Genomic DNA, 26,540 nt, shown 5'->3' on the forward strand with positions numbered 1-26,540 from the left:
GTTAGTATGTCGTCCAAAATCAGTCCAAAACGTCATCGGTTAGTATGTCGTCCAAAATCAGTCCAAAACGTCATAGGTTAGTATGTCGTCCAAAATCAGTACAAAACGTCATAGGTTAGTATGTCGTCCAAAATCAGTCAAAATAGTCATAGGTTAGTATGTCGTCCAAAATCAGTCAAAAAAGTCATAGGTTAGTATGTCGTCCAAAATCAGTCCAAAACGTCATGGGTTAGTATGTCGTCCAAAATCAGTACAAAACGTCATAGGTTAGTATGTCTTCCAAAATGAGACAAAAACGTCATAGGTTAGTATGTCGTCCAAAATCAGTCAAAAAAGTCATAGGTTAGTATGTCGTCCAAAATGAGACAAAAACGTCATAGTATAGTATGTCGTCCAAAATGAGACAAAAAAGTCACAGTATAGTATGTCGTCCAAAATCACTCAAAAACGTCATAGGTTAGTATGTCGTCCAAAATGAGACAAAAACGTCATAGGTTAGTATGTCGTCCAAAATGAGACAAAAAAGTCATAGTATAGTATGTCCTCCAAAATCACTCAAAAACATCATAGTATAGTATGTCGTCCAAAATGAGACAAAAAAGTCATAGTATAGTATGTCGTCCAAAATCACTCAAAAACGTCATAGGTTAGTATGTCGTCCAAAATCAGTCAAAAAAGTCAAACTATAGTATGTCGTCCAAAATCACTCAAAAACGTCATAGGTTAGTATGTCGTCCAAAATCAGTACGAAACGTCATAGGTTAGTATGTCGTCCGAAATCAGTATGAAACGTCATAGGTTGGTATGTCGTCCAAAATGAGACAAAAACGTCATAGGTTAGTATGTCGTCCAAAATCAGTCCAAAGCGTCATAGGTTAGTATGTCGTCCAAAATAAATCCAAAACGTCATAGGTTAGTATGTCGTCCAAAATCAGTACAAAACGTCATAGGTTAGTATGTCGTCCAAAATGAGACAAAAATGTCATAGTATAGTATGTCGTCCAAAATGAGACAAAAACGTCATAGTATAGTATGACGTCCAAAATCAGTCAAAAAAGTCATAGGTTAGTATGTCGTCCAAAATCAGTCCAAAACGTCATAGGTTAATAAGTATGTCGTCCAAAATGAGACAAAAAAGTCATAGTATAGTATGTCGTCCAAAATCACTCAAAAACATCATAGTATAGTATGTCGTCCAAAATCACTCAAAAACATCATAGTATAGTATGTCGTCCAAAATGAGAAAAAAAATCATAGTATAGTATGTCGTCCAAAATCAGTCAAAAAAGTCAAACTATAGTATGTCGTCCAAAATCACTCAAAAACGTCATAGGTTAGTATGTCGTCCAAAATCAGTACGAAACGTCATAGGTTAGTATGTCGTCCGAAATCAGTATGAAACGTCATAGGTTGGTATGTCGTCCAAAATGAGACAAAAACGTCATAGGTTAGTATGTCGTCCAAAATCAGTCCAAAGCGTCATAGGTTAGTATGTCGTCCAAAATAAATCCAAAACGTCATAGGTTAGTATGTCGTCCAAAATCAGTACAAAACGTCATAGGTTAGTATGTCGTCCAAAATGAGACAAAAATGTCATAGTATAGTATGTCGTCCAAAATGAGACAAAAACGTCATAGTATAGTATGACGTCCAAAATCAGTCAAAAAAGTCATAGGTTAGTATGTCGTCCAAAATCAGTCCAAAACGTCATAGGTTAAGTATGTCGTCCAAAATGAGACAAAAAAGTCATAGTATAGTATGTCGTCCAAAATCACTCAAAAACATCATAGTATAGTATGTCGTCCAAAATGAGAAAAAAAATCATAGTATAGTATGTCGTCCAAAATGAGACAAAAACGTCAAACTCTGAATTTTTACTTTTTTCTCAAAATTATAATGTAGTATACATTAGTCTTAGTAGTGAAGTACAGTAATTCCAAAAAAAACATACTTGTGTAAAAGTAAAAAAAAAAACCTACTCAATTACAGTAACAGAGTAAAAGTCATTCATTACTTTAACATTTACTTTCCTGAGTTAGCTACAAAGTCACATCAGAGACACTCACCATTCACACCTTTTTTAAATAAACACAATCACCTAAAGGGTTTGTGGATGAATGTAAAGTTGTAGTTGCAGAGCACACACACCTGAGACCTTGATCAGGTGCAGCTTTTGGACTTAATCCCTCCTTCCCTCCCTTCCTCCGCCAGCGGGGGGCGGGGTTACATCGCCACACCTTACACCTTCAACCTGTGCGAGTGGGTGTGGCCCCGATACTGCGAAGGTCTGATGACACATAACGCCAGATCCACGGAGAGGGACAGTCATGGGGAAGACAGGTGGACGAGGCGACTTTGAATGGGTCTACACGGACCAGCCTCACACTTCGAGAAGAAAAGAAATACTCGGTAAGAGCGTTGACACGGGATATTTAAAGTCTGTTGTCACGGTAACGTCTCTCCGCTCCGTGTGTGTGTATGTGTGTGATGAAGTAGAAGCGTGTGTTTCCCTCCCGCAGCCGGTTAAACCTGTTTACTACTCGCCACTGCCTAACGAGCCATCGGTCCACAACGGATAAAGTGTTAGCGCAGAAACTCATGTAAATAGAGTTTTTTTCTTATTATATCTTATTATACTAGCAGTACAAATACAAGTTAACCCCCTGAAGTAATGTGTGAAAATTAAAGTTATTACAGTTCTAAATTACTGTGCAAATCAGTATTTATCTATGTGAAAAAAACTAGTTTTAATCAACATCAATGACAGGTATTGGGCATTACGTGAATTTGCATGTTTTCATGTCTAAAACTGAACTAATTAAAGATCCAGTGTGCAACATTGCAACAGAGATGAATATACTATCTTCTGTAAGTGTATAACCTGCTTTTGTAGCATTAAAATGTGCTTTTTATTTGCACTGTGGAAGCTACTATTTTGTGCTGCCATAGCAAACCAGCCATTTAAATGTAAATCTTAATATTTAAATGAAGAGATAAGACAGCCTGTTCCCTTAAAGGGCTGTTTACGCTTGATCAAATGAAGTATAAACTTAAAATCATATTGATGCTGCTGTGTTTGTTTAATTCGAACCAAATTTGACCAATTTAAATTCATTTTTCAGATCTTTTACTCAAAACGTGACAGAAACACTTGTAAAGAGCAGTGCGGGGCTTTTATTTTCTAAGAAGTGACTTTGAAGTCGACTTTTTTTGGTCAATTTTTCAATCCCAGCTTCCTCTGTTGTTATGGAAACGCATTGTATCCCAGATGATCAAATAAGACATTTATCTCTAAAAAATTGTTTAAAAAAAAAAAAAATAATAATAATAATAATTCCGACACAGTGGACAGAAAAAACAACAACTTTCCTAGTCAGCCACAACATTTAAAACACTGTCACCTGTACTATTATTATTGTAGCCAATTGGCTTAGATCCCCCCTATGGTTCTCAAACCATGGTGCGTGTACCAGCAGTGGTACGCGAGCTTTCACTGGCGGTACTCGGAGGGAAATCCCAAAAAAATTTTTTTTTGCCAACTACATCAAAGTTTGTGTGTTTCTGTCAAAATCAACCAACTTGATTGAGTGTGTAGAAAATGAAAAGAAATAACCAAAAAAAAATCTCTCGCTCCATCTTTATCAAACTTCACTGTACCAGTACCAGTTCTCTCGTTATACTTATAAAATCCATAAAAAACACTGGTTTAGATTAACAATGTCCTGGTTGTTTTTTTTTTGTGCGAAACTGCCTGTCTGTCTGTCTGTCTGTCTTCTTCCCCCCCTATCTTCTGACTTGTATTGATAGCAGGTGCAGCTGACAATGCCTCTGGGCTCACTAGGTAACAAGACGCATTCCCTGCTCATGACACACACAGAGTACAATGCTATGCATGAAGTGAGAAGAGGGGCTTTGTTAGAGTCGGGGGGGGCCGGTAGGTAAACGACCTTGGAGGAAGAATGAGAAGAATAGCCTTTATTTACCAAAACCACATGGGCTATTTCGTAAACATCGGAGTTTACAGAAGAGGAAATGTATCCAAACTTCGCCGTCTTTTTGTTTGATTCATCGCGATTTCAGTTCACGCACGTTTTGATACTGCCGTCGTCCAGAGAGAGCTACATGTTTTGACTTCGCCGTGAAAGAGGTGTCCAGAGGGAAATGGTGAGGGGTTGTTTGACACCTCTAAGCCTTTTAATTATTAAAGCGTGTTTTATTAAGCCAGCCAAAGGGACGTGAATGTCAGAGGTCAATATTGGGAATATTATAAAGAATTTATGAATGGCTTGTTGTTGTCTGATGAGTCTGCAGGTGTAGACTTGGTTCTCAAGTTATAAGCGTCTTATTGTTAAACACGTTCAAGGGATGTTAATGTATGTTAGAATTTGATTGACAATTGTAACATGATAATTGTAAACTGAACTGGGTTTGGCTCCTTCCTTGTTAAAATATGAGGCTGAAACCTTTTTAATATGTCGCAGCAATTGAAATTAAATGAAATTAAATCCAGCAAGTACCTAAAAGGTGATACTTGAGTAAAAGTACAAGTAAACTTAACCAGAAAATGACTTTGGTAGAAGTTGAAGTCACTTTTTTTTTTAATCATGTAAAAGTCTTAAAGTATATGACATTTACTGTACTTAAGTATCAAAAGTCATTATCTGATATTAAAAAGTGAGGCGTTAGGATTGAGCCATGGTGGCTCAGTGGTAGGGCAAGTTGTCCTTCAACTGGAAGGTTGTGGGTTAAATTCCTCGTTCTGCTCGTCTATATGCGAGCAAGACATTTAAACCCATGTTGCGGCGCGTGAAGCGTCTGATTTTATTTGGCAGTAATGAGTAACAAAGATAGTTTGAGGAAATGTAGTAGAAAAATAAATAAAGTAAAGTACGGATCTGTGAATGTTGTACTTTAATAATCCAGTGAAGGCCACAGTGCAGAATCTTCCGCTCTGTGGCTTTAAGCAGTTTAAACAATTTATTTTACGATGCCTGGTTACTGATTTATCTTCATGCCCTGTGACAATAACGCCAACACACTGAGAGAGTGCGTGACTATAAACATGACTAAAACTGGAACGAGGAAGAAAAAAAAATTTAAGTCACTGCAGGTTGATTTCAAATATTACAGCAGATGAAATGATGCGTGCTGAGTCGTGGTTTTAAGGTGAGTGATCTAAGGGGAGCAGTAGGGAGTTTCCCTCTCTTGGCTAAAGTTTAACTAAATGGAGGGGATTTGATGAGTGGAGGAAAGAGCGACATGTGGCAGAGAAGCCGCTGAATGCAAGCCTCTGTTGTTTCTGGCCTTTCAGTTGTCAAGGTGAGCCTGATTTGCACAGATGAGATAATGGAAATGAGCTGACAGGAAAGGAGGAGACCAAATTTGCATGTGTTATTATAACATGTTGGTTTGTGATGCACACAATGCAAATAAGATATATATTGAAGTGACTTTCACCACATCAACACTTAAAACAAAATTTAGTTTAATTTCGAGACTATTTGGTCCTTTTTTCATGCATATTGTTAAACATTTTATGCCAGGTTGTGCATTTTTTCATATATTTTTTAATTTTTTGTCCATTACAAACAACGTTAACAAAAAATACTCACACTAACACGCCTACGCACAAAAATGTCCTCATTGAAACTCACTTGAAAATCACTATTTTTGATGCATTGTGACAAAACTTGGCAATTTAAGGGTTAAAAACTTTCAAAAATTCATTAATGTTTTTTATGTATGACAACGACTAAAAAATATATACAATTTGTATAGCTTAATTTTTTTACGAGCACATTTTGGTGCTCTAACGTGAGTATTTTATGCTAAATAAATAAAAAAATAATGCATATAAACAAATGTTTTTGCTAATCTTTCACATATACAAGGCAAAAAAAAAAAACGTTCAAGGCTCGACCTTGGACTTTTTGCAGATATCCGATATAATATCCAATATACAGTATATAAAACATCTTCATTGGGCAAAATAAATAGGCATTGGAAAAAAATTATTATAATAATAATAATAATAAAATAATAATTTTAGTCATTAGTAATATCTGCACATCTCGGCGTGTTTGCAGATATCCCATAATACATTCTAAAGCCAATCATTTTCCTGAGAATATGTTGCATCCCTAGTATTTAACAGGGAGCCAGTGAAGCTGTTGAAGGTCTCGGGGTTATGTGATCTGTCCACAGCACGTAAAGGGCAGATTATATTTTAAAGGTCATTTGGAAAAAAAACAAAACAAAAAAACCCACAGCCCTCGTTGAGAATAACACCGAGTTTCCTGTCCCTCAGCAAAACAACACCTCCGCCAATTAACAGTGGCTTTTGTCAGTGGGCTCTTCCCCGGAGAGCAGCTGGTATTTTACAGCATGCTTGATTGTGTTCTTTGGGATCCCCGGTAACTTGTCACGGACCGTAGTGACACGAGACTGACCTGGTAAACAAGCTTCTCTGCAGTATTTATGACTTCCTTTAAAAAACAAATTTAATCTTATATTTCTATCCATTGTTTCCCCTTTTTCAACTTCCACTTTTCAACACTGGACCCTTTTTTTCGGAACTAATAAATATGTTTAATGTAAATCTATATACAATAAATTCACGTATCTACTAATTACTGTATCTTTGTTACTTGTTAGTATCAAAAAAAATCAGAAGAAGAGTTGGTAATCCAATCCTAACTCCTCTATTTTTTAATACTTTTCCTCGGAAACCTAAGTTCATTTTATATCAGAAAATTACTTTTGATACTCAAGTAATATTACAAAAAAGTGACTTCAACTTCAACTAAAGTCATTTTCTGGTAAGATACTTATATACAAGACCGTACAATCTCTGGCAATGTTTCTCATCAACCCCCCTTTTTTTTACCCACTTCTCTCCTCAGCCAAATACCCAGAGATCAAGTCCCTCATGGGTCCAGATCCCCAGTTGAAGTGGGTCGTATCAGGCATGGTCCTCACACAGCTCCTGGCCTGCTACCTGGTCCACGACCTCTCCTGGAAGTGGATCTTCTTCTGGGCGTATGCCTTCGGAGGCTGCATCAACCACTCGCTGACCCTGGCCATCCACGACATCTCTCACAACGTGGCGTTCGGAAACAAGCTGGCAAAGTGGAACCGCTGGTTCGCCATGTGGGCCAACGTGCCCATCGGAGTGCCCTACTCCGCCTCTTTCAAGAAGTATCACATCGACCACCATCGGTATCTGGGCGGCGACCAGCTGGACGTCGACATCCCCACAGAGCTTGAGGGATGGTTCTTCTGCACGCCGGCCAGGAAGGTCCTGTGGCTCTTCCTTCAGCCCTTGTTTTATGCCCTGCGCCCCCTGGTGGTCAATCCTAAACCTCTGTGTCAGCTGGAGGTCCAGAACGCACTCGTTCAGCTCATGGCAGATTTAATTATCTACCACCTTTGGGGGCTGAAGCCCATTGTTTACCTCATTGCAGGATCCATCCTGTGTATGGGACTGCATCCCATTTCTGGACATTTCATCGCCGAGCACTACATGTTCCTGAAGGGACACGAGACGTATTCGTACTACGGGCCGCTGAATCTGATCACCTTCAACGTCGGGTATCACATGGAGCACCACGACTTCCCCAGCATACCTGGCAGTAAACTACCTCAGGTGAGACGACGTGCACTGTGTCATAAGTCATGACTAATATTCCATTAGGTAAACTCTAAACCTGAGCCATTTCCTTCTCACTGAGACGATGGATTGTCGGTCACAGTTCGCGAACGAGGGCAGTTGCAACCCTCGTTGTGACGTGACGGCAGATAAGCCTCTCTTGTCTTTCAGCAAATGTCACATGTCACATTTTTTCCTTCTATCAACTGATCGAGAAGACACCGGCTTTGTAACTGATGAGCTGTACAGCAGCACCACAAGATTATGAAGAGATTCACTGCTGCCTGTCCAGACGAGCCTCTTTTGTCATGTGTTTTCATTATTTAGTATTTTGAATGACACCTATTGTGTCACATTAATTATTTAACTCTTAAAATGAATGGGGATCTGAAAGTCAGTCTCACAAAGCAGTGAAATGTGTGTTACCCCTTTGTCTTTATGGGATTTTTCCTGGTGTAAAGAGGTGTCTGAACACTGAGTTAGACCTTAAAGGAACTAACTTGACTTGTAACCGGAGGGTCGCCGGTTCAAATCCCCACCCGGCCAAAAAGGGCTGGGGTACCCCTGAGCAAGGTACCCAACCTCCAATGCTCCCCGGGCGCTACTCAGTGTGGCAGCTCACTGCTCCTAATTCTAGGATGGGTCAAATGCAGAGGAATACTTTCCCTAAGGGGATTAATAAAAAATTTAATTAAACTTAATTACTTATTACTAGAATCTGGGGAGTATTTTTGAACAATTGTGCTTCCCAACCTCAGTTTCCAGTCCTAACAGAACCAGTGACACGTGGGCCTGTTAGCCAAACTGTTAGCAAAGATGGCCGACACTGTTTACATTCTGGGAATGAGGTCCCATCCAGGTGACACTTGGTCCGAGACTTGAAACTGCAACGCTAATTCCCCACTCGTAGGGGGACGGGACCTCCTTCTTAGAATGTAAACAGTGTCCGCCATCTTTGCTAAGAGTTATGCTAACAGGACCAAGTGTCACTGGTGGGCACGCAAACTGAGGTCGGGGAGCACAATTTTTCAAAATACTACTCCTATTCTAGTAATACAAAGCTAAATGCTAATCGGTGAAGTATTCCTTTAAGTCCATCACTTTCCTGTATTTTTAAAAAAAGGGAGTGTCTAGTTTGCGTTGATGTTTACGTGTTCAAAGAGCACCAACCTTACTATTATAGCCTAAACTCATTACTTTTAATTTAGTTTTGGCTTTTTTGGTTTTAAAACGGGGTAGTTTTAATTAGTTTTTAGAGCAGCTTTGCTAATTTTTTAAAATTGAAAGTAGTTTTCACTTGCCATTCACAGCTGACATGTTGTGTATATACTCTGCATCTGCGTCTGCATCCTCACTAATGCTCATTTGCCTCTTTTGCTCCGATGTCGGCAGGTGAAGAAGATCGCTGCAGAGTATTACGACTCGCTGCCTCAGCACACGTCCTGGATCCGGGTTCTGTGGGACTTTGTGTTCGACGACAGCATCGGCCCCTACGCCCGAATCAAGCGGAAGTACAGCCTAAACAAGCAGGGATAAATGCGACTGTGACTGACGATACAGGAATGTGAATTTCAGTTGTAAAAAAAAAAAGACAAAAACAAAAAACATTTGGACCAAATCAGTAATATTCTCTAGTTTATAGACTTTTTTTTGTTGTTTCCCAGTGCATTGTTTTCACTGTATGTACTGTACATAGGTAATGGACGGTCTTAATTTCGTCCCTCTATGGAAAAATCTGCACATTTATGGACAGTTTGTACAGCTATAGGATTTCCTCGTCCCATTATTTATTCATGCATTAACGCTGTACACACCTTGTAAAGATGGAACACTTTTACCGTGAAGTGACATTTATAGAATAAATATTTATATAGTATTGAATTTGAACACCCATGAGACAAAGGTCGCACGAGCACATTCTCAAGCAGATAAGGATTATAGAGCCGTCAACTCCTCACCCGTCTGTAAACATTAGGCCTCTTAAGTTGAGGAATTCACCACAAAGAGCTCCTCAGACCCCAGTGACCCACAATTTACCACCACGAAGTGGGAAAACAATCATTAAAAACTTACTTTTCAGTAAGAAGAGCTTTTCTTCTTCTTGTTCTTGATACCTCATTTGGCTTCCTGCAGACAATAGGAGAACAAAATGCCTGGCGTTTGTGAGACGGTTGAATGAACCCAGTGGTATTTTTGTGGCTGTAAAACCATTAAATCATTATTTACATAAATAATAATAAAAAAACCCACCCGGGGACACACACGGCTGCCTGAACTGTGCACAAGCACAAAAGTGTGATGTGATAAAGTGAAGCGGGGGGGGGGGAAAATTAATCTGAGACATTTTAGGAACAAAGTGGTGATCACAAAAGCAGAGCTTGTGTTTTTGTCCGTCCACTTTACAGACAATTTAAATAACCATCATGTGTTGTTTCTGTTTAAATGTTCAATGATATGAAAAACCGACAAAGGATCTTTATAAGAGGATTTTACTATAAAGAAATGAGTTTGTGGTTGATTGATGTTGTCTCCCGTCTGATTGTTTTGGTGTGCCCTGTTTTCTTTGTCCTCTCAGCACAAAACTTAATACCTTAACAAAATCTGTTACATTGTGATGTGATGTGTGATGATTGGTGTTGACCAATAATACCCTGGAGTCATAACCACAGCGTCGTTACGTTAAATTGCATCATTAGAAAGTGAGGATAAGTGAGCTGTAACTTAACCCCTACTTTTACATCATGTCCCAGTGCCTGTGGTGCAAGAGAAGAGACTTGCTGTGAAATCCCAGTGTTTGAAAATGAGTAACATCTAATGATGAGACGACAAATTGGAACAAATGCCAAGCAAACGACACCGGCTTTCACACGGAGTATTTCGTGAGGTTACATTTTGATTTATGCTTTGCAAATAAAGAAATACTTAAACTTTTTGACATTAGATAATGACAGAAAAGAATCTCGTAAAATCACAACTTGATTCTCAAAAGATTCAATATTTTTCCTTTCTCTTCAGTTTGGCCGTCGTACTTCCACAAAAAGAACATTATTATTTTTTAATTACTCCCAATTCCTTTCACACCGGGACACCACTGAGGACTTTTCTGCAGAGTTGGATCGCTCCCGCGGCTTCTTCACAGCATCTAGTGAGGAGCACAGTAGCAATCTTAGAATGTATATCTTATAATGCATTATATATATATATATATATATAAATAGTATACCTGTGTGTTTACCTGTTGAGTTCTGACCTGATCCCTGACCACTGGGCAGCATCCACATAGTTCAAAACATACAGACTTCCTCTGAAATGAGGTGCACACACACACACACACATACACTGTAGTTTTCTGTTTGAATGAGTTTACTTCCAACGTTTTGGTTTTTTTTATATAATCAGAACGTAGTCGAGAGCGGACAGAGTGGATAGAATGCAACAACCGATATTCAACCAGACTCCCCCTGCAAAGACACATTTAACTACCATCATATCGACCTACAAGTCACTTTCTGCACATCCTCTCCTAGGTCACATTTCCATTATTGCCCGGGCAACAACCCCCTCCTTTATTTATTTCTTTATTTATGTTTTTTTCATCTTTTTAAAATCACATTGCTACCACATTGCTAGTATTATTAGGAGGGGGGGGGGGGATCTTCATGGAAACAAACCACCACGATAAATGTACCACCATTGTGTTTTTTGTTTTGTTTGTAAAAACCAAATAAGAGACTAGTTCATTTTAGAGATGGGGGGGGAGTGGTTTCATGCATACTCGGTGGGTTCACAAAGCATAGGATGACTACATCGTTTAACATCCATGTAAAACCAGGTGGCACATTTACAGTCGACGGGCTGTTTCATGAACGATGACACCCCCCCCCTCCAAGTTTTCACCCCCTCCCCCCCCCCACGGGCAGTGAGAGCAGACAAATCTATCGCTATGTTCTGCTCGCTTTCCTTTTTTTACGCCTTGAATGAGGAAAAGAGGTAATTTCAGTGGGCTAACTGTCGTTCAACAAAGGACACACAACACCGGTATGAACAAGGTACATTGTTTTTTTTGTGTGTTTTTTTTTTTTTTTTAAATAATACGCCAGTTGAGGGCAGGTGAGTCTGCAGCACCGCGTTTGCCCCATATTGTGCTTGTTGTCATCAAATAGTTGAGAGAAATAAAACAGCATGACATAAATGGTGTGCAAGGTTTCCTTTTTTCCTTCTGTAATATTAAAATACTCATCGTCGCCAACAGCATCGTCGTCGTCACCACAGGTTTTTTTTTAAATAATAATAATAATAATAATAATAATAAAACAGTAAAAACTTAGAAAACAAAAGTATTTTCTTCTTTAAGACTGAACAGAGAACAAAGAGCTGCAACACTGGGCTGACTGAGTCTATCGTAGGTGCACAGAGAGGAACACGACACCAAACTCGGCACAAACGTCTGTCCATCCCCTCGTTTTCTTATCCTCTGTTGAGTTCATCAGTCCGCTCGTCGCTCTTCTCCATCCGTCCTATTTCTCTTTCCTCTACTTCCCCCCCTCCCCCTTTCCATGTTTGCTGTCCGGCAGACTCAAATGTTGGCACAACATCTCTGCAACTTGCGTCGTCTCATATTGCGAGGTCACAGAAACATTGAGAGAACATTCCCTGGTCCTCGTGTCCGTGCATCCGCATGTCCATCCTCCTCTAGCTCCTCCCCCTCGCTCTCCTCCTGCCGTGGCTCGGGTGAGATTAGGACGTACTGATTCTGCCAATTTCTTGTCTGATGGCTGCAGGAGGAGAAGGCGGGCGTTAGTAAGTCCTGCACTTTTCACACCAATGTGGTTTTTAAAGTGAAAAATTTGATCTTACCATTAATTATTTCATCTTTCACCTTATGCAACTCACGTACAACTTCATCCAAAATTTCCTGCGGAAAAAAAGCCGCATGTGAAAACAAATCATCGCAAATCAAAGGGAGCACACAAGCAAAAACAGGGTGAAAAATAAGACCAACCTGTTTCATCCTGTCGAACTCTGTGTCTGATTCACTAGTGCTGCCGATAGGCCTCACTCTGCAACACAACAACACAAACCCGATAATCATATCATTACAAAGTGAGTATAAGATGGTGAACTGTAACTTAACCCCTGGTTTTACTTGTTTTTTTTTTTTTGTTTTTTTTAATATTATGTCCCAGTGCCTGCTTTTTGCTGCCGATGTGGGTGGATTGAACCTTTAAAACTTGAAATAGTGAGACAAATTAGTATTTTTGTGGAATTAACCTTTAAAACTCTGGTGGAACCAGAAAGCCCCTCCCCCTCCCTGCTTCCCCCTCCCCCTTCCAAACACCTGTTTCTAACTGTCCAAAACCGGTGAAAAACCGCAAAAGCGACGCGTTATAAAGTTGTCATATTTCAAAAATGATTTATGATACAGATTAAATTTTTGGTTTGTGAGCGTCAGGAGGCTTTCAGGAGCTCCCACGTTTGAATTCGTGAGAAACGGGTGTGAATTGACAGAGAAATTACAGTTTTAAAATCACCCTCGTCTTCATTTTTTAAAAATCTCCAGAGTTGAGTTTTAACATGGGAGTCAATGAAAGGTTTGACCAGAACTCTCTGCGCTTTTATGTGATTTTATGTGATTTTACGAAAAACCACAAGTCACATAAAAATTAAAATAACACACAGGGTTAGACAACAACCATAGCAACGTTTTTATGTAAACATTGTCTGTGTAGGTTGGGAATTGTGGTCAGGGGAAGAGTTTGTTTAGAGATTTTTGTGATTATTTTCATGGCACAATACATACTCATTATAAAATCTAAAAAAAAGTACAAAACTTAAAGTGTGATTGTTTAAAAACCGTAATAGGTATCAAAACTTTGATTTAGATGGGAAGGGTCTCAAGTCTTGTGACCTGTTTAAAGTTCCAACCACGTCTCTATGTTAAAGTATGACGACACTGTGACGCTCCAAAGTGGATTGGACTGAAATAATTTTTTCCACCGTTTCCCATTCGTGTGTATGTGGAAATACCATTCCCAATCAAAACTGCATGTTTTGATGTAGGATATGTGGGGTTTGCGGGACGAGTTTTAGCGCCGAAATCTGCCGTAGGACAAAGAAAAATTAGAAACGTGGAAGCATAACAATAAATGCTTGCTTTATAGCACCTTGAGGAACTACAATGGCTTTCACAATGGCTTCCGAGAACACGTAAAAGGCTTATTCTAAAGCTACGGAATGCTATTTTTAAAGCGATTCCACACTTATTGGTCGTGTTCTCAACTAATGTCAGAGGTTCCTTTAAATTCCCGTTTCACACCTGGACACCAGTGAGGACTTTTCTGCAGAGTTGGATCGCTCCCATGGCTTCTTCACAGCATCTAGTGAGGAGCACAGTAGCAATCTCAGAATGTATATCTTATAGCGTGTTATATATTGTATAGTTTAAAAACCTGACTTGTACCTGTTGAGTTCTGACCCGATCCCCGACCACCGGAGTCATCCTGGAAAGAGGAGTAAAAGATTGTGATCTTGTGTTCAGGCCTTAGGCTTCAGCCTACGCTGATGTTTGAATTTCCCTGAACTACTCGCTTCACTGCACAACAAACAAAACTTACTTCATCAGGTTTCTCTGACGCTTTCCGCCTGTGAGAGTACACGAGCAAACAGTGAGTTCACTATTACACAAAGACTGCAACTGCTACAGGGAGTTTGAAAGTATTTTATCACAGGAGCAAATTTACTGTTGGAGATCAATAAAAAAAGGCAGCGATAACAGGCTTTTTTTATGTGTGTGTCTATGATGATTATGAAAAAGGGAAAGTGTACGTGTGTGTGTGGCTGTTTGACCTGCGAGCTAGTAAGGCATTCATCTCTTGCATCAGTCCCTCCCCACCACCACCACTGCCACCACTGGACCGGTTGGAGTCACTTTTGCCACTGGAGCCGGGCGGACTGCTTTCATCCTGGGGGGAACGTTATGAAAATGAGTTCAGGTTCATGACTCTGTGGCGTGGAGAGCCACCACGCGGTCCCAGCACGACTCGACTCTCCTCGGCACGAGGTTCCAAGAGATCTGAGCCGATACTATGAGTGACGCCAACAGACTCGGCAGTTAAAAAGACTTAAAAGTAAGTTAATTATCAGCATTTAGCAAAGGAAAGGTCTAAAATCTCAATATTTAACAGAGGAGTCTGGTGTATTTTGCTTATTTTAACCATAAAAGGGCCAGAAATGTCTTTCAATATCTGGTAGTGATTCACAATTTACTGCATGTTAGAATGGAGACATTTTATTTAGAAAAAAACATAGTAGTTGTACATGAACACCACATGTTCAATTTGAAATTTAAACAGTATAAAACATATTTAAAACAACATTCGTTTGAGACTTTGTGACAATGTGCGAAAACCTGCAACAGCGCGAAATAAAATTCCCGTAATAACTACCCATTTTTCCGATTTTTCGGACCGTCGCGCAATTACGGTAACGCAAAGTGCGCAAAGGGTTAATTCACTGATTCTAACGATTCAGTACATTGAAAACAACTGCTTTACAAGTCACGGGTGTCGTGAAGTCACGGCAGTTTTCATGCAGCCGTGCTGTGATGACTCCGCCCCCAAAAACCACCCAGAGGCGAGGCGAGGCGGGACCATGTAGTGGAAAAGCGGCACAAGACTCCTTACCCTGTGTACTTTCCGTAGTTTGGCTCCAGCCAGTGCTGCGGCAAGTCCTGAGGCTTGGTGCTGGACTCCCGGCGGTCCCCCAGGAGGCCCCCCACCGGTGGGCAGTGGAGGCGGCATAGGCGGGGGTACCGCCATCGGGGGTGGTGGACCCGGTGGTGGAGGCGGTGCTGGAGGCCCAGCGAGGGGAGCTGGGGCTACAGCCGGAGGCGGCGCCACAGAGAGCATGGCGGGGTGACCTGCAGAGACAGGAGGGCCTGGGAGGAGCAGAACCACAGATCCGTTAATGGCTGCGTCATATCGTTGAAACCGTCTCCCGCCTTTGGAGGATTCCGGGAGATAATACACAGACTCTCACCGTTTGACACCTGACAGCTGCTCAGTGCAACCAGACGGCACACGGGAAGGATTTCAAATGTTGGAAATTATAATAACCTGCAGATATCGTCCATGTGTAAAGCTCATGTGAATGACCTCTTCGTTGTTGACAGATCCTTTTGAGATTTAATTTAATTTAAACAGTAGACTCTGCACACAACACATACAGGTTTTTTAGTCTCATTGTCTCACACTATAGGATCCTGTGATCACTATGTACACAAACCTCATATTCCAGGGATAGTAATTCATTTGTTCAACACTCGTGTGTTTAAGTTGTGGCTTCATGGGTTCATGTGTTGTGTGCACAAGTCTTTTTCATGCGCCTGCAGGACATTAGAGACTCACCTTTCACACACACACACACACAAGCACATACAGAACATTACACTATTACATCATCATGTCGTGTCCCTCTTGTCGAGAGACCACCTCCTCCTCTCTCCTCCTCATACTTACTGCTGATGGCCACGGGGGCCTGCAGGGGAACGGGGGAGGGGGTCTTCTTGGGCGATCCCCCGTCAGAGAGTGCAGTGCAAGAGGGGGGCGAGGAGGAAGAGGAAGAAGTGATGGTGTGGGGCTGGGCCTGCTGCTGCTGCTGCTGCTGCTGGTGGTAGTACACCTGCTGCTGATGAGGCGGTGGCTGTTGCAGATGCTGCTGAGAGTGAAAGGTGGGTGGGTACTGGGGTTGGTGGTTGTGGTTGTGGTTGTGGTTGTGGTTGTGGGTGGGGCCGAGGGCGGTGGGAGCCCCGAGCGGAGGCTGGGGGCCGGCCTCGCAGAGCTGGGGAGCATGCGAATGAGGATAGTAGGAGTCGTCGGGCTGGCCGTTGGCCTGAGGGTGGGACGCGTGGTGCTGGGCGAACTGGTGAGGGGCGACCATGGCGCCCTGGTCGTGGGGTGGGGGCTTCATCCTGGTGCTCGGGGGTGGGAGGGGGTGAGCCACCGGGAGAACGGGCTGCGGCGGCGGGCCCTGCTTCACCGGCACAGCCATCATGACAGGCGGGGAGGAGGAGGGGGGCAGCTGCGCGTACATTTGCTGCAAATGAGAGGCGGACCAGGTGCCATGTTTAGGGGGGAGCATGATTTCCTGTTGTTGTTGTTGTTGTTGTTGTTGTTGATGTAGAAGTAGGTGGCGAGCTGCTGTGGGAGGAGAAAGGGGGATATGACGGACCTGGCGGCCCTGGGTCATCACTCCTGCCTGGACGGGGGAAAAAGCTGAGGCGAGCGAGGTGGAGAGCTGTGAGGAGAGATGGGCCTTGTCCCTAGCTGCCTCTCTCTCCTGAGAAGGAGAGGAGGAGGTGGAGGAGGGGGGAGAGGAGGAGGCGGCCACGCGGACGTAGGAAGGTGGCAGTGTGCTAGCTCTGTACTGTCTGTACTCGGGGGGAGTGTCTGGGTGGAGGGGAGGAGTGGAGACTTTATATTGGAGAGTGGAAACGACTGTGGCGGACAGAGAGAGGAGAGAGAGAGAGAGAGGAGGAGATGCAGACGAGGAGGGCAACAAACAAAGGAGAACAGAAAAGAGAAAAACGTGAGAAGAATGAAAAGCAAACAACTGATAAAACCAAGCAAGTAAAAGATGAAAAAAATAAATAAATAAATCAGGAGCAGTCCCAAAAAACTGGAAGCCAGTAAGCAAATAAGAAAAATATGTCATAAAAAATAACAAGCAGCAGAATGCAAACATGACTGAGCCATGACCGCAGAGCATATGGCGTACCCCCCCCCCCAGAGCGAGATGGCAGTGCAGCATGTTGCAGGGACGGGTGAGGAGAGGATGTTTAAGTCTCTGTGTGTATTTAGCGGCAGACTTGAACATTTACACGTGTGTATGAGTCAAATAATAAAAAGGAAAAAATAAAGAGCATAAAGTAAAAAAAAGGCATACAGACTGGGGAGCGCCGGTCAAAAACTAAAAAGGGGGGAAACACTGACACAAACGACACTGGGGAAGCCAGGGTTTGAAAGCTGTGGTAATTATTAATGACGACATCAGCGGTTTGCTTTGGAAACAAACCGTGTGCTTTGTCTGACCCGACACCTGCACCTTCCCTCGTTTAAAAAAAAGAAAAACAAAACAAACAAAACCTGATCAAATATCCACTTATGACATCCAGATCTGCTGCCTTCAACTCCGGACCGGCGTTTGTGTTTAAGGAGACGTGTGCGTGCGAGCGAGCGCGTTAGTGGGTGTGGGTGTGTTTGTTTAGGCCTCACCTGATCCCGACGTTCGCCGCTCCCTCTCCTTGTGCGCCTGCATCTGATGTTGCTCCATCATCCTATGAAATGCAATGACGTCGTGTTGCTCTTAAAATCTGACCCCCAAGTCCAAGTTACCGTCGGTGTACAGCGCCGCCATCACAACACATCGTGCTTGTAAAATGCCATCACACACGCTTTGTTTTGTATCAATTGACTGAAAACTTCACGTATCTGTACTTCTACTTCTTCTTCTACTCTACTCTCTCTTCCTTACTCGTTACTACCAAATAAAATCAGAAGAAGAAGAGTTGGTAATGGTCTGTGTTTTTATAAAGGGCTTTTCTAGTCTTGCTGAGCTGCTTTACACTACAGTTTTCACCCATTCACACACTTCAACATGTGGTTAAGTGTCTTGCTCAAGGACACATGTAGACGAGCAAAGCCAGGAATTGAACCCACAGCCTTCCAGTTGAAAGACCACCATGGCTCGATCCTATTACCTCACTTTTACTTCTAAAACTTAAGTGCATTTTAGATCAGAAAATGACTTTTGATAGTAAAGTACAATAAATGTCATAAACTTTAAGACTTTCATTGAAATTTTTAAAAAAATAAATCAAAAATAATTAGATATTTATCTAAGTGTTCAAGCCTAATGGTGTGGTAATAAGGAGATAACATTACAGTAATATATCTTAAGTAATATCCCATTAATTCACATAGTGGGGATTCTGAATTATTACTTATAACTTGTGTTTTAATATTAAAGTATGTGTTTCATATTAACTCATATAAAGTGAGGACAGTCGGGGGGGGGGGGGGGTATACCTCCGTTGAGCCTCATTTTCGTCCGAGGACGGCCCATTTTGGCGCTGAACGACTGGACCTGGAAGACAAAAGGATAAAGGGGATAAATAAATTTAAATAAATCAACCACATAAATGCAAAACTCTAGTGGCTAACTCTTACAACTATAATGTGCGCCTTCTGCCTTTGACTGTGAACTTTAACTGAGGATTGTAAAGACCATTTATGAGGAGTGAGGGCAAGTTTATGACGTGACCGTGAACGTGACGGTCACACACATTAGAAAGGTGATGATTACACAAGCAAGTGAGACAACACAGGGGTCGCAAACTAAAATGACCATTCAAGACGATATTTCACACAATTTCAAAATAAAAGAGTATATTATGATATGGAACAATGAATAGTTCACAATGAAAACATATTTATGATGGGAAAAAAAGTTCCAACTTTATTTTTAAAAACAACAACTGAAACATCAGCATTTGTTTTTGCTAGTTTCGATTAGTTTTATTTTCGTTTTTATAAGTTTTAGTGTTAATTTTTGTAATATGGAGTATTTGCCAAGTGCAAGATTCAGAAAGTATAGATATAATTAAGTATTGTGTCATAGAATCCCAACAAAAGATGCCATTTTAACCCTTAGTGCTCACACAGGTGCACAGGAACCTCAGAAACTCCTTATATTATAAAACATTAATAGACTTCAAATGAACCCAAAAGGATTAATTTACAAAGACAAAAACTAAGCACATTTTCGCTACAATTTTAGTTCGTTTTATAAAGTTTCATTTAGTTTTTTTAAAACTCTAGTTTTTTATTTTAATCTCAGTTAACAGAATTGTTTTTTAGACTGTAGTTTTTGTTATTTCATTAACTATAATAACCTTGCATAAGACCTAATGGACCTTAAGACGAACAATACAACAGACGACAAAAGAATAAATACTGCAGAAAGTATAAAAACAACACAAATAAGTAAATGAGTAAAAATGGGTTTAAAGATAAGATAAATCTACTAATTATTCATTAAATAATCTATTAGTAAAAAACAAGATTCAGAAATAAGGAATTATAACTTGATATTGATGTTTGAGACCTCTGCTCTCCATCTCTACTCTGTGTTTCCTCGCCGCTGGTCTTTCTTCAACCTCTCTCCTCTTCAGTTCTTTCATTTCTGTCCCCCAGTCTTCTTACATAATCCCTCCATCACTCACAGAATTCAGTTTCCCTGTTTTTATTCCCCCCAGGCTTTCTTCCCTCTCTCAATCTACCTTTGTCCAAAACACGCAGCTCTTGTTTACTACATACTCTAACTTACAATAAGGAGCTGCTGCTGATTCAGCATTTGTTGTTTCTACTTGTGTGTGTGTGTGTTCACTGCGTTTGTTATGTACCCGTCTTTCCCGTTTCCCAGTCTCCCATACTTTTCAGAACAGGCCTAAACAAGAAAAACCTGTTTCATTTACCCTCGTTTTTTATTAGCGCTTGTGCTACATTTTAATCCATGCACAATACAAAATAATCTAAATAATCTCATATACAGTGCTTAAGCCATAACTTAAGATTAAAATTAACAGCACTGGTAATGATCAAAAACATTTTTTATGTTTCTGTAAATAGTTAATATACAGTATGTAGAAGCTCTTTAACTGAAATTATAGTTTTACAAAAAAAGAAAATTTCTTGATTAAGATTAAAGTTATTATTTACTTACTTAACAGAAAAATGTGTTTTAGTGGTTGAATGATTCATTTCTGACTGAAATGTAGGTATAAAAAGGTGAATTCAGGTCGTCATTTGCCAAATAAACAACAATAACATTAAAGTTTTTCAAATAGCTCTAGAAATATTTAGTTTCTAATGGACAGGTGGCCCTGTAAAAACAGTAATAAACAGAATCAGCAGTCAATGTGGGAAGTGCACACAACGGCCAGGCCCGCCGTGCGAGTTACTGTGACTTTTGCCCCACAGTGCAAACAATCTGTTTATAAAGTCATTTGCTCAACATGTTGCCAGCCACAGGAATCTCGAGTGTAAACCACAGCAGGGAAAAAGAGTCTGAGAGAGAGTGGTGACGGAACAGAAACACTGAGGAAGAGATCCAGCAAATATGAAGAGGCTCGTAATAAAAAAAATAAAATAAAAATGTTAGTTAATCTTCAGGTTCTGGGGTCAAATCGCCAAAAAAAATTATAACTGAGATTCACAAGGCGAAGATCAAGAAAGATCCGTGTAAAACGACGCTTGAAAGTTGTATTTTATAATAATATTGATAACTTCCTGTGAGCTTTTAATTTGGTAATGAAACCTGGGGTTTCGGGCTTTTGTTTTGAAGTACTTCCTGTCAATCAGTGATCACCGGTCTAACGGACAGCCATGGACGTTTTAGACACGGAGGAAGGTAAAAACCCGTGTTTGGTGACCTGCAGCGCTCCTGAGGCTATAATTTAGCACCTGGCTGGAATGGGAACAAGGTATTTGTTTTGTTTTACTTTACTTTATGTACCTTACATGTTTATAATGTACAGCAAAGGAATGTCTGTGCTTTGTTTAAGCCACAGCACCATTAGCATTGAGAGAAAGTTAAGCTAGTTTTTCATGTAAGTGCACTTTTAAGTTAATTTTATCTTTATTTTAGACTAGGAGAGCAGAAGCATTAAAACTGTTTTCAGCCAGGACGTCACAATACCAACACCGGGAAATAGTTATTCTAACTTTCGCACCGGACCAGAAACTCGTGTTTTATGTGGAAATAAACATTTGGGCAACGTTGTCCCTTACTAATGTGTTTTGGGCAGCTTTGTTGTTTTTGTTTTTGTCTTAAATACTCCAAGTGGCATTTACAAAGTCTTAAATTTAACTTGCTTTAAGCAGTAGGAACCCTGGGTAAGGATGATTGGTTTGGTCCCCCTTTCTGGACTATTTGCCAGAGCACCTAGGGAATTTGCTTAAGAAGAGGAGAACTAAGTACCTTTCTGAGTAAAAGACCCTCCTCACAGTGTCAATAACTCATTTGACTTATTTATTTAACCTCTTTGTTTGTCTTTTCCTACTCACTACCTGTCTAGTTCTGTCTATGTTGCATAGCTATGTCTGATGTGGGTTGGTATTGTGTTGTATGTGTTATTGTTCTCTGTGTAAACTCAATAAAAAGGGTTTAAAAAAAAAAAGAAAGAAAATAAATCAAAGGTGTGTGTAGTGAGTCATAAAATCCCATCAACAAAACATGACTCATCAGTGCGGGCTGGGTTTAAAGCACGTCAACACCTGGTGAAATAATCGACATCAGACCGTCTCAGTTTAGCACTTGACTTGTTGTTGACCAACTACAGACGCCTCCGCCCCCCCCAGTGATGGGAGTTTTTAGCGCCTCATTCTGGGGCGGCTATTAACGGGGGAGCGTCAGGCAGGCAGCACTTATCACATATCACCGGAATACCAGTCTTTAAACTTCAGCACCCACGCTGACTTCCACAGCACAGCGCCCATGAGTGATATTTCCGTTCACTCCGTCTGGGGGGCATGTGGGTCAGGGCGGTGGGGCGGGGCCAGCGTGAGGCCAAGCTGCACTTTGAAACACACAGTGAGCACTGGAAGAGAGCGTCCACATTTTAACTGCATTTTGGTTTAGTTATTTTTATTCATATTTATCATATTTATTATTATGTTTAATACAACTGCACAGCACTTTAATCAACTGCTGTTTTTTTAAATGGGCTTTATAAATAAAATTGGATTGGATTGGTATGCTACTGTGGAGTATTAGGGCCAAAGAAAATAGACGTAACATTATGAGAATAATGTTGTGACATTACGAGAATAAAGTCGTAATATTACGAGAATAAAGCTGAATATTACGAGAATAAAGTCGTAATATTACAAGAATAAAGTCGCAATATTATGAGGAAAAAGTCGTAACATTATGAGAATAATTTTGTGACATTACGAAAATAAAGTTGTAATATTATGAGGAAAAAGTCGAAATATTATGAGAACAAAGTCGTAATATTGCGAGAATAAAGTTGTAATATTATGAGGAAAAAGTCGTAATATTATGAGAATAAAGTTGTAATATTATGAGGAAAAAGTCGTAATATTATGAGAATAAAGTTGTAATATTATGAGGAAAAAGTCGTAATATTATGAGAATAAAGTTGTAATATGAGAATAAAGTCGTAATATTATGAGAATAAAGTCGTAATATTATGAGGAAAAAGTTGTTATATTATGAGAATAAAGTCGTAATATTATGAGAATAAAGTTGTAATATTATGAGAATAAAGTCGTAATATTATGAGAATAAAGTCGTTATATTATGAGGAAAAAGTTGTAATATTATGAGAATAAAGTCGTAATATTATGAGAATAAAGTCGTAATATTATGGGAATAAAGCCATAACATTACAGGTTTCGCTGAATTTCACATGAAGCGAAACCTGGATGATTCCTCCTTCATATTTTTGTTATTTTTTTATGTACACAGAGGACTTTTTTTATCCTGTCTGCAGCCCTGACTTGTTTGTGTCCACATCTAAAAAGGTGATTACTGTCATCAGGCAGCGAATGAATGAGCTTGCTGATAATGACACTGATTCATTCTGCCACTGCTGACCTGGCTTTGTGGACTTTCCCTCGCTCCCTGACTCTCCCTGGTGAACTCACGATGCGTGGTACTAATTTGCTGCACATTTAGAGGGTTAAGAAAAATACTGTAGTAATAAATACTTTGCTTGAGGTTGAGGTAGATGGGGGAATTGCTTTGTTATTACCGTATCACTGCTCTGGATTCTTTGATTGCAGCAGTTGCTGATCAGAAGTGACTCACACATATAGTGTTTTATCCGATTAGATTTCACGGACGCATGTGTATCCGTGTACATGTTTGAAATTCATGGTCCCACAGTTGACATGATGCAGGGCTTTCGGCTGTTGCCATGGTGAAGGGCAAAGAAGAACGGGAAGCTCCGGGGACGAGAGAGGGCCTGATCAGACTTGTAAGCTGCATCTCAGGAGGCTGTTAGGGATGTGAGCATATGTGTGTGTGAGCTCGCTTAATGTAGTCAAAGAAATATCAGTTATCGCTATCGTTCTGTGCAGATTGATGCTAAAATACACACATCTGCCTCTTTGAAAGACACAGAGGAACGCAATCTGACCTCCTCCTCTCCGTTAAAGGGAGGTGCGGAGACACATTTACACAGGTTGTAAATATACTTATGGACTAACGATTTACAATTTGCGAAACACTTTTTACGAATCCCGAAAACAAATGTAAAAAAGCCACAGTCGCTGAGGGAGAGTCACCGGAAGTGATGGAGTGAGAGGTCAACGGCTTCATGCGGTTTTGCTTTTAGTGTGGACGGTCCCTAGAATCTTTGGACCGGACGGAAGAACCAAGGGCACCGGGAACGCCTTAACAGCTGGATAATATTATTTGTGGCATTTCTTTAGTTGAAATGTTTGCTACCTCCTTGTGCTGCTTGGAAAAATAGTATTTTGCAAGTTGGTAGTAAACCATTCCTTCCAAAATGATCCAGTTGTAATGATTTCTTTGTTACGCTGTTACGCAGCTTGTTTTTAATTATTAAAACAGTATTTCTTCTTCTTTTGTTTTCTAATCAGTTACCAAACTGCAGATTTAGTTTTCATATAACAGTGTTATTATTTGCAATATCTTATATTCAGCTTAGTTAGATATTTAGTAAAAAAAAAGAAGAAAAAAAGATCTATTTAACTGATTTATTAATTTACTCATTATTTTAGCATAGCTACTTTCTTTTTTTTTTTTTTTTTTTTTTTAAGTTAAAAAAAGACCAAAGCTCTCCTTCCCTCCATTGCCATGCAGCCTGTTACCACGGAACAAAAGGCTTTTTCCTCTGCAGCACAACACTTACTGAGAAGGATGACGGTGGAAGACACTCGCCTGAGGACACCAGGCGAAATCTCTGGAGTCAGCATCGTGAGAAACTCTCCTAAAGTATCCAGCTTGTCACCAGCGATGTTTCCAAACCCTGTTTACTGCACTGCCCCGACAAAACAAGCCGTACTTTCTATATGAAATCGCATTAAATAGGTGAAATGCCCGGGCTTGACCCCCCCAAAAAGTTGGGTTGCCATGCGAGGACAAGAGGTTACGACATTAAGGCTGCAAACGGGATATTTTAGCCACCGGGAGGAGAGTCACAAGGAAGGGATGGGATGACAGCGCCGTTAAACGCTCAGATATTCTCACACACAACTTATAAGTAGCTCGTAACCAGAGCTGCTGCTCAGAAGTTACTTAGTAAACTTAAAAGTAGACGTTCACTTTGAAAGCCCTGGATGAAAGTAAAAATTGCACAAAACTCTAAAAATCTATAAGTTATTATGTTTTACTTTGAAAAGCTTAGAGTCAGCTACGCTTCGAATGCTACAAAACACTCATATGACGTGCATTGGTTCACAAGGCAGCGTCAACTGTTGACTCGACTCGAGCGAGACCTTCCGAACACACAAAACAAATCTTTAAATAAATGGAACACGGCAAATATCCAGCAGGCAACCAGACACACACTCACTGCTACTGTTTGGCTGAGTGTCCACAGTGCAGTTGTAGTGCATGATGTTAACCAGCAGAGGGGAGTACAGCTCAGATAAGTAGTCACTCTGATTTAACTGAAGCTCATTAATGTGGACGCACTGTGCAATCAACACCTGAGGCTATTTTATATCGTCTGCTTAAAGTTTCTAATGTCTATGTAGTGTTTTCCATCCTGATTAAGAGAGAGAGAGGTTCAATAAGTGGACCTATTACTCACATACATGACACCTGTGATTGACTGTGATAGGACATGATACTGTGAAACAAAAGCGGGTCTTAAAACTAAAGCTGACCGCTTATAAACACTTCCGTCCCCCCGTTTCTCGGCAGAGACGAACCGTGACTCACTGAAACATTCAGAGAATGTCTCAGAATAACCGTGTGGGGCCTGAGAGGGAGTCAGGTGTAAATCAGGACATCATTGCTTCAGGAGACATCCGTCCATCCACTTTCTACTGCTGTGTCCTCCACATGAGACAAACAACCATCCACTCACACCTACGGTCAAATTTAGAGTGTCTTTAGTCTTTACCTCCACTGTCAGGCGAGCTGAGGACATTGAGGGCAAAGAGCATGGCGTTGGAGAAGGTGGTGGCCTCCTCCTTACTGGCAAAGTTCAGCCCGTAGACCTGGCGAGCGTCGCGCCACTGGTGGAAGGTCGGTGTGGCCTGGTTGTACTTCAGGCCCTTCACTATGGAGTAGTTGATCACCACCTTTAATGGGAGGGAAAAAAAATAATCATTTATTACGATTTAACAACATTTTGACAACTTTTGATTAGGCGCTTCACTCCGTTGTTTATCATCAGCTGACATTGTAGTACTCTAAACATGTCGTAACTGATTCAGTGATGTCCCGTCTAAACTTGTAACTTGAAACAACTGTTATATATATCCGCTCTTCTGTCTCTCTCTTCTGTCTCTACCTCGCATCCCTCTTTCATTTTCTGTCCCCCCATTTTTGCTTTCACCCCAACCGGTGGAGGCAGATTACCGCACATTTTTGAGTCAAACTAAATCCTTAACCGACGAGGTAGAAACAAAACTGCACTGATAAAAAGCAAAAAAATACCAAGGTGTAAATAAAATGCATAATTATGCGTTTCCAAATCACAGTTATGATAAGGACACTTTCAAAACAAATATGGACGCCTCACATTTAGTGTAATTTAACACCAAACTCTATGGATATGGTGTTGTAAGGCAAGGCAAGGCAATGCAAGGCATGTTTATTTATATTATTTCAG

The 26,540-nt window shown here is 40.6% G+C and overlaps 2 protein-coding genes across 5 annotated transcripts in view; one reads left to right on the forward strand and one right to left on the reverse strand.

The window, feature by feature from the left end:
- The first annotated feature begins 2,258 nt into the window (after window positions 1–2,258).
- degs2 (delta(4)-desaturase, sphingolipid 2) lies at window positions 2,259–10,166 on the forward strand. Its single transcript, XM_058616372.1, has 3 exons — window positions 2,259–2,409; window positions 6,903–7,645; window positions 9,041–10,166. The coding sequence occupies exons 1-3, from the start codon at window positions 2,328–2,330 to the stop codon at window positions 9,182–9,184; spliced, it is 969 nt and encodes a 322-aa protein (XP_058472355.1). The 5' UTR covers window positions 2,259–2,327; the 3' UTR covers window positions 9,185–10,166.
- A 1,390-nt stretch (window positions 10,167–11,556) lies between these two features.
- Window positions 11,557–26,540, reverse strand: part of evla (Enah/Vasp-like a) — a 39,048-nt gene continuing 24,064 nt past the window's right edge. For 3 of the 4 annotated variants that reach the window (XM_058615073.1, XM_058615072.1, XM_058615071.1), the window contains exons 3-14: window positions 25,827–26,007; window positions 18,733–18,790; window positions 17,920–17,981; window positions 16,165–17,142; window positions 15,331–15,584; window positions 14,495–14,610; window positions 14,263–14,290; window positions 14,109–14,148; window positions 13,965–14,025; window positions 12,651–12,708; window positions 12,506–12,563; window positions 11,557–12,423 (exon numbers count right to left, since the gene is read on the reverse strand). In XM_058615073.1, the coding sequence (XP_058471056.1) occupies window positions 12,386–12,423; window positions 12,506–12,563; window positions 12,651–12,708; window positions 13,965–14,025; window positions 14,109–14,148; window positions 14,263–14,290; window positions 14,495–14,610; window positions 15,331–15,584; window positions 16,165–17,142; window positions 17,920–17,981; window positions 18,733–18,790; window positions 25,827–26,007 (1,932 nt within the window). In that variant the 3' untranslated portion in view covers window positions 11,557–12,385. Of the gene's footprint in view, window positions 12,424–12,505; window positions 12,564–12,650; window positions 12,709–13,964; window positions 14,026–14,108; window positions 14,149–14,262; window positions 14,291–14,494; window positions 14,611–15,330; window positions 15,585–16,164; window positions 17,143–17,919; window positions 17,982–18,732; window positions 18,791–24,608; window positions 24,692–25,826; window positions 26,008–26,540 lie in introns of those variants that run through there. The other variant, XM_058615074.1, reaches the window with a different exon arrangement.

This window comes from Solea solea, chromosome 18 (genome assembly GCF_958295425.1).
Source record: "Solea solea chromosome 18, fSolSol10.1, whole genome shotgun sequence".
In the NCBI taxonomy this organism is placed as follows: Eukaryota; Metazoa; Chordata; class Actinopteri; order Pleuronectiformes; family Soleidae; genus Solea; species Solea solea.

What these genes read in the sequence shown, in the direction of transcription:
- degs2 (XM_058616372.1), top strand. Translation starts at nt 2,328, where the DNA reads ATGGGGAAGACAGGTGGACGAGGCGACTTTGAATGGGTCTACACGGAC. An exon ending in GAGAAGAAAAGAAATACTCG is followed by an intron (nt 2,410 to 6,902) that starts GTAAGAGCGTTG and finishes TTCTCTCCTCAG; the next exon opens with CCAAATACCCAGAGATCAAG. An exon ending in CTGGCAGTAAACTACCTCAG is followed by an intron (nt 7,646 to 9,040) that starts GTGAGACGACGT and finishes CGATGTCGGCAG; the next exon opens with GTGAAGAAGATCGCTGCAGA.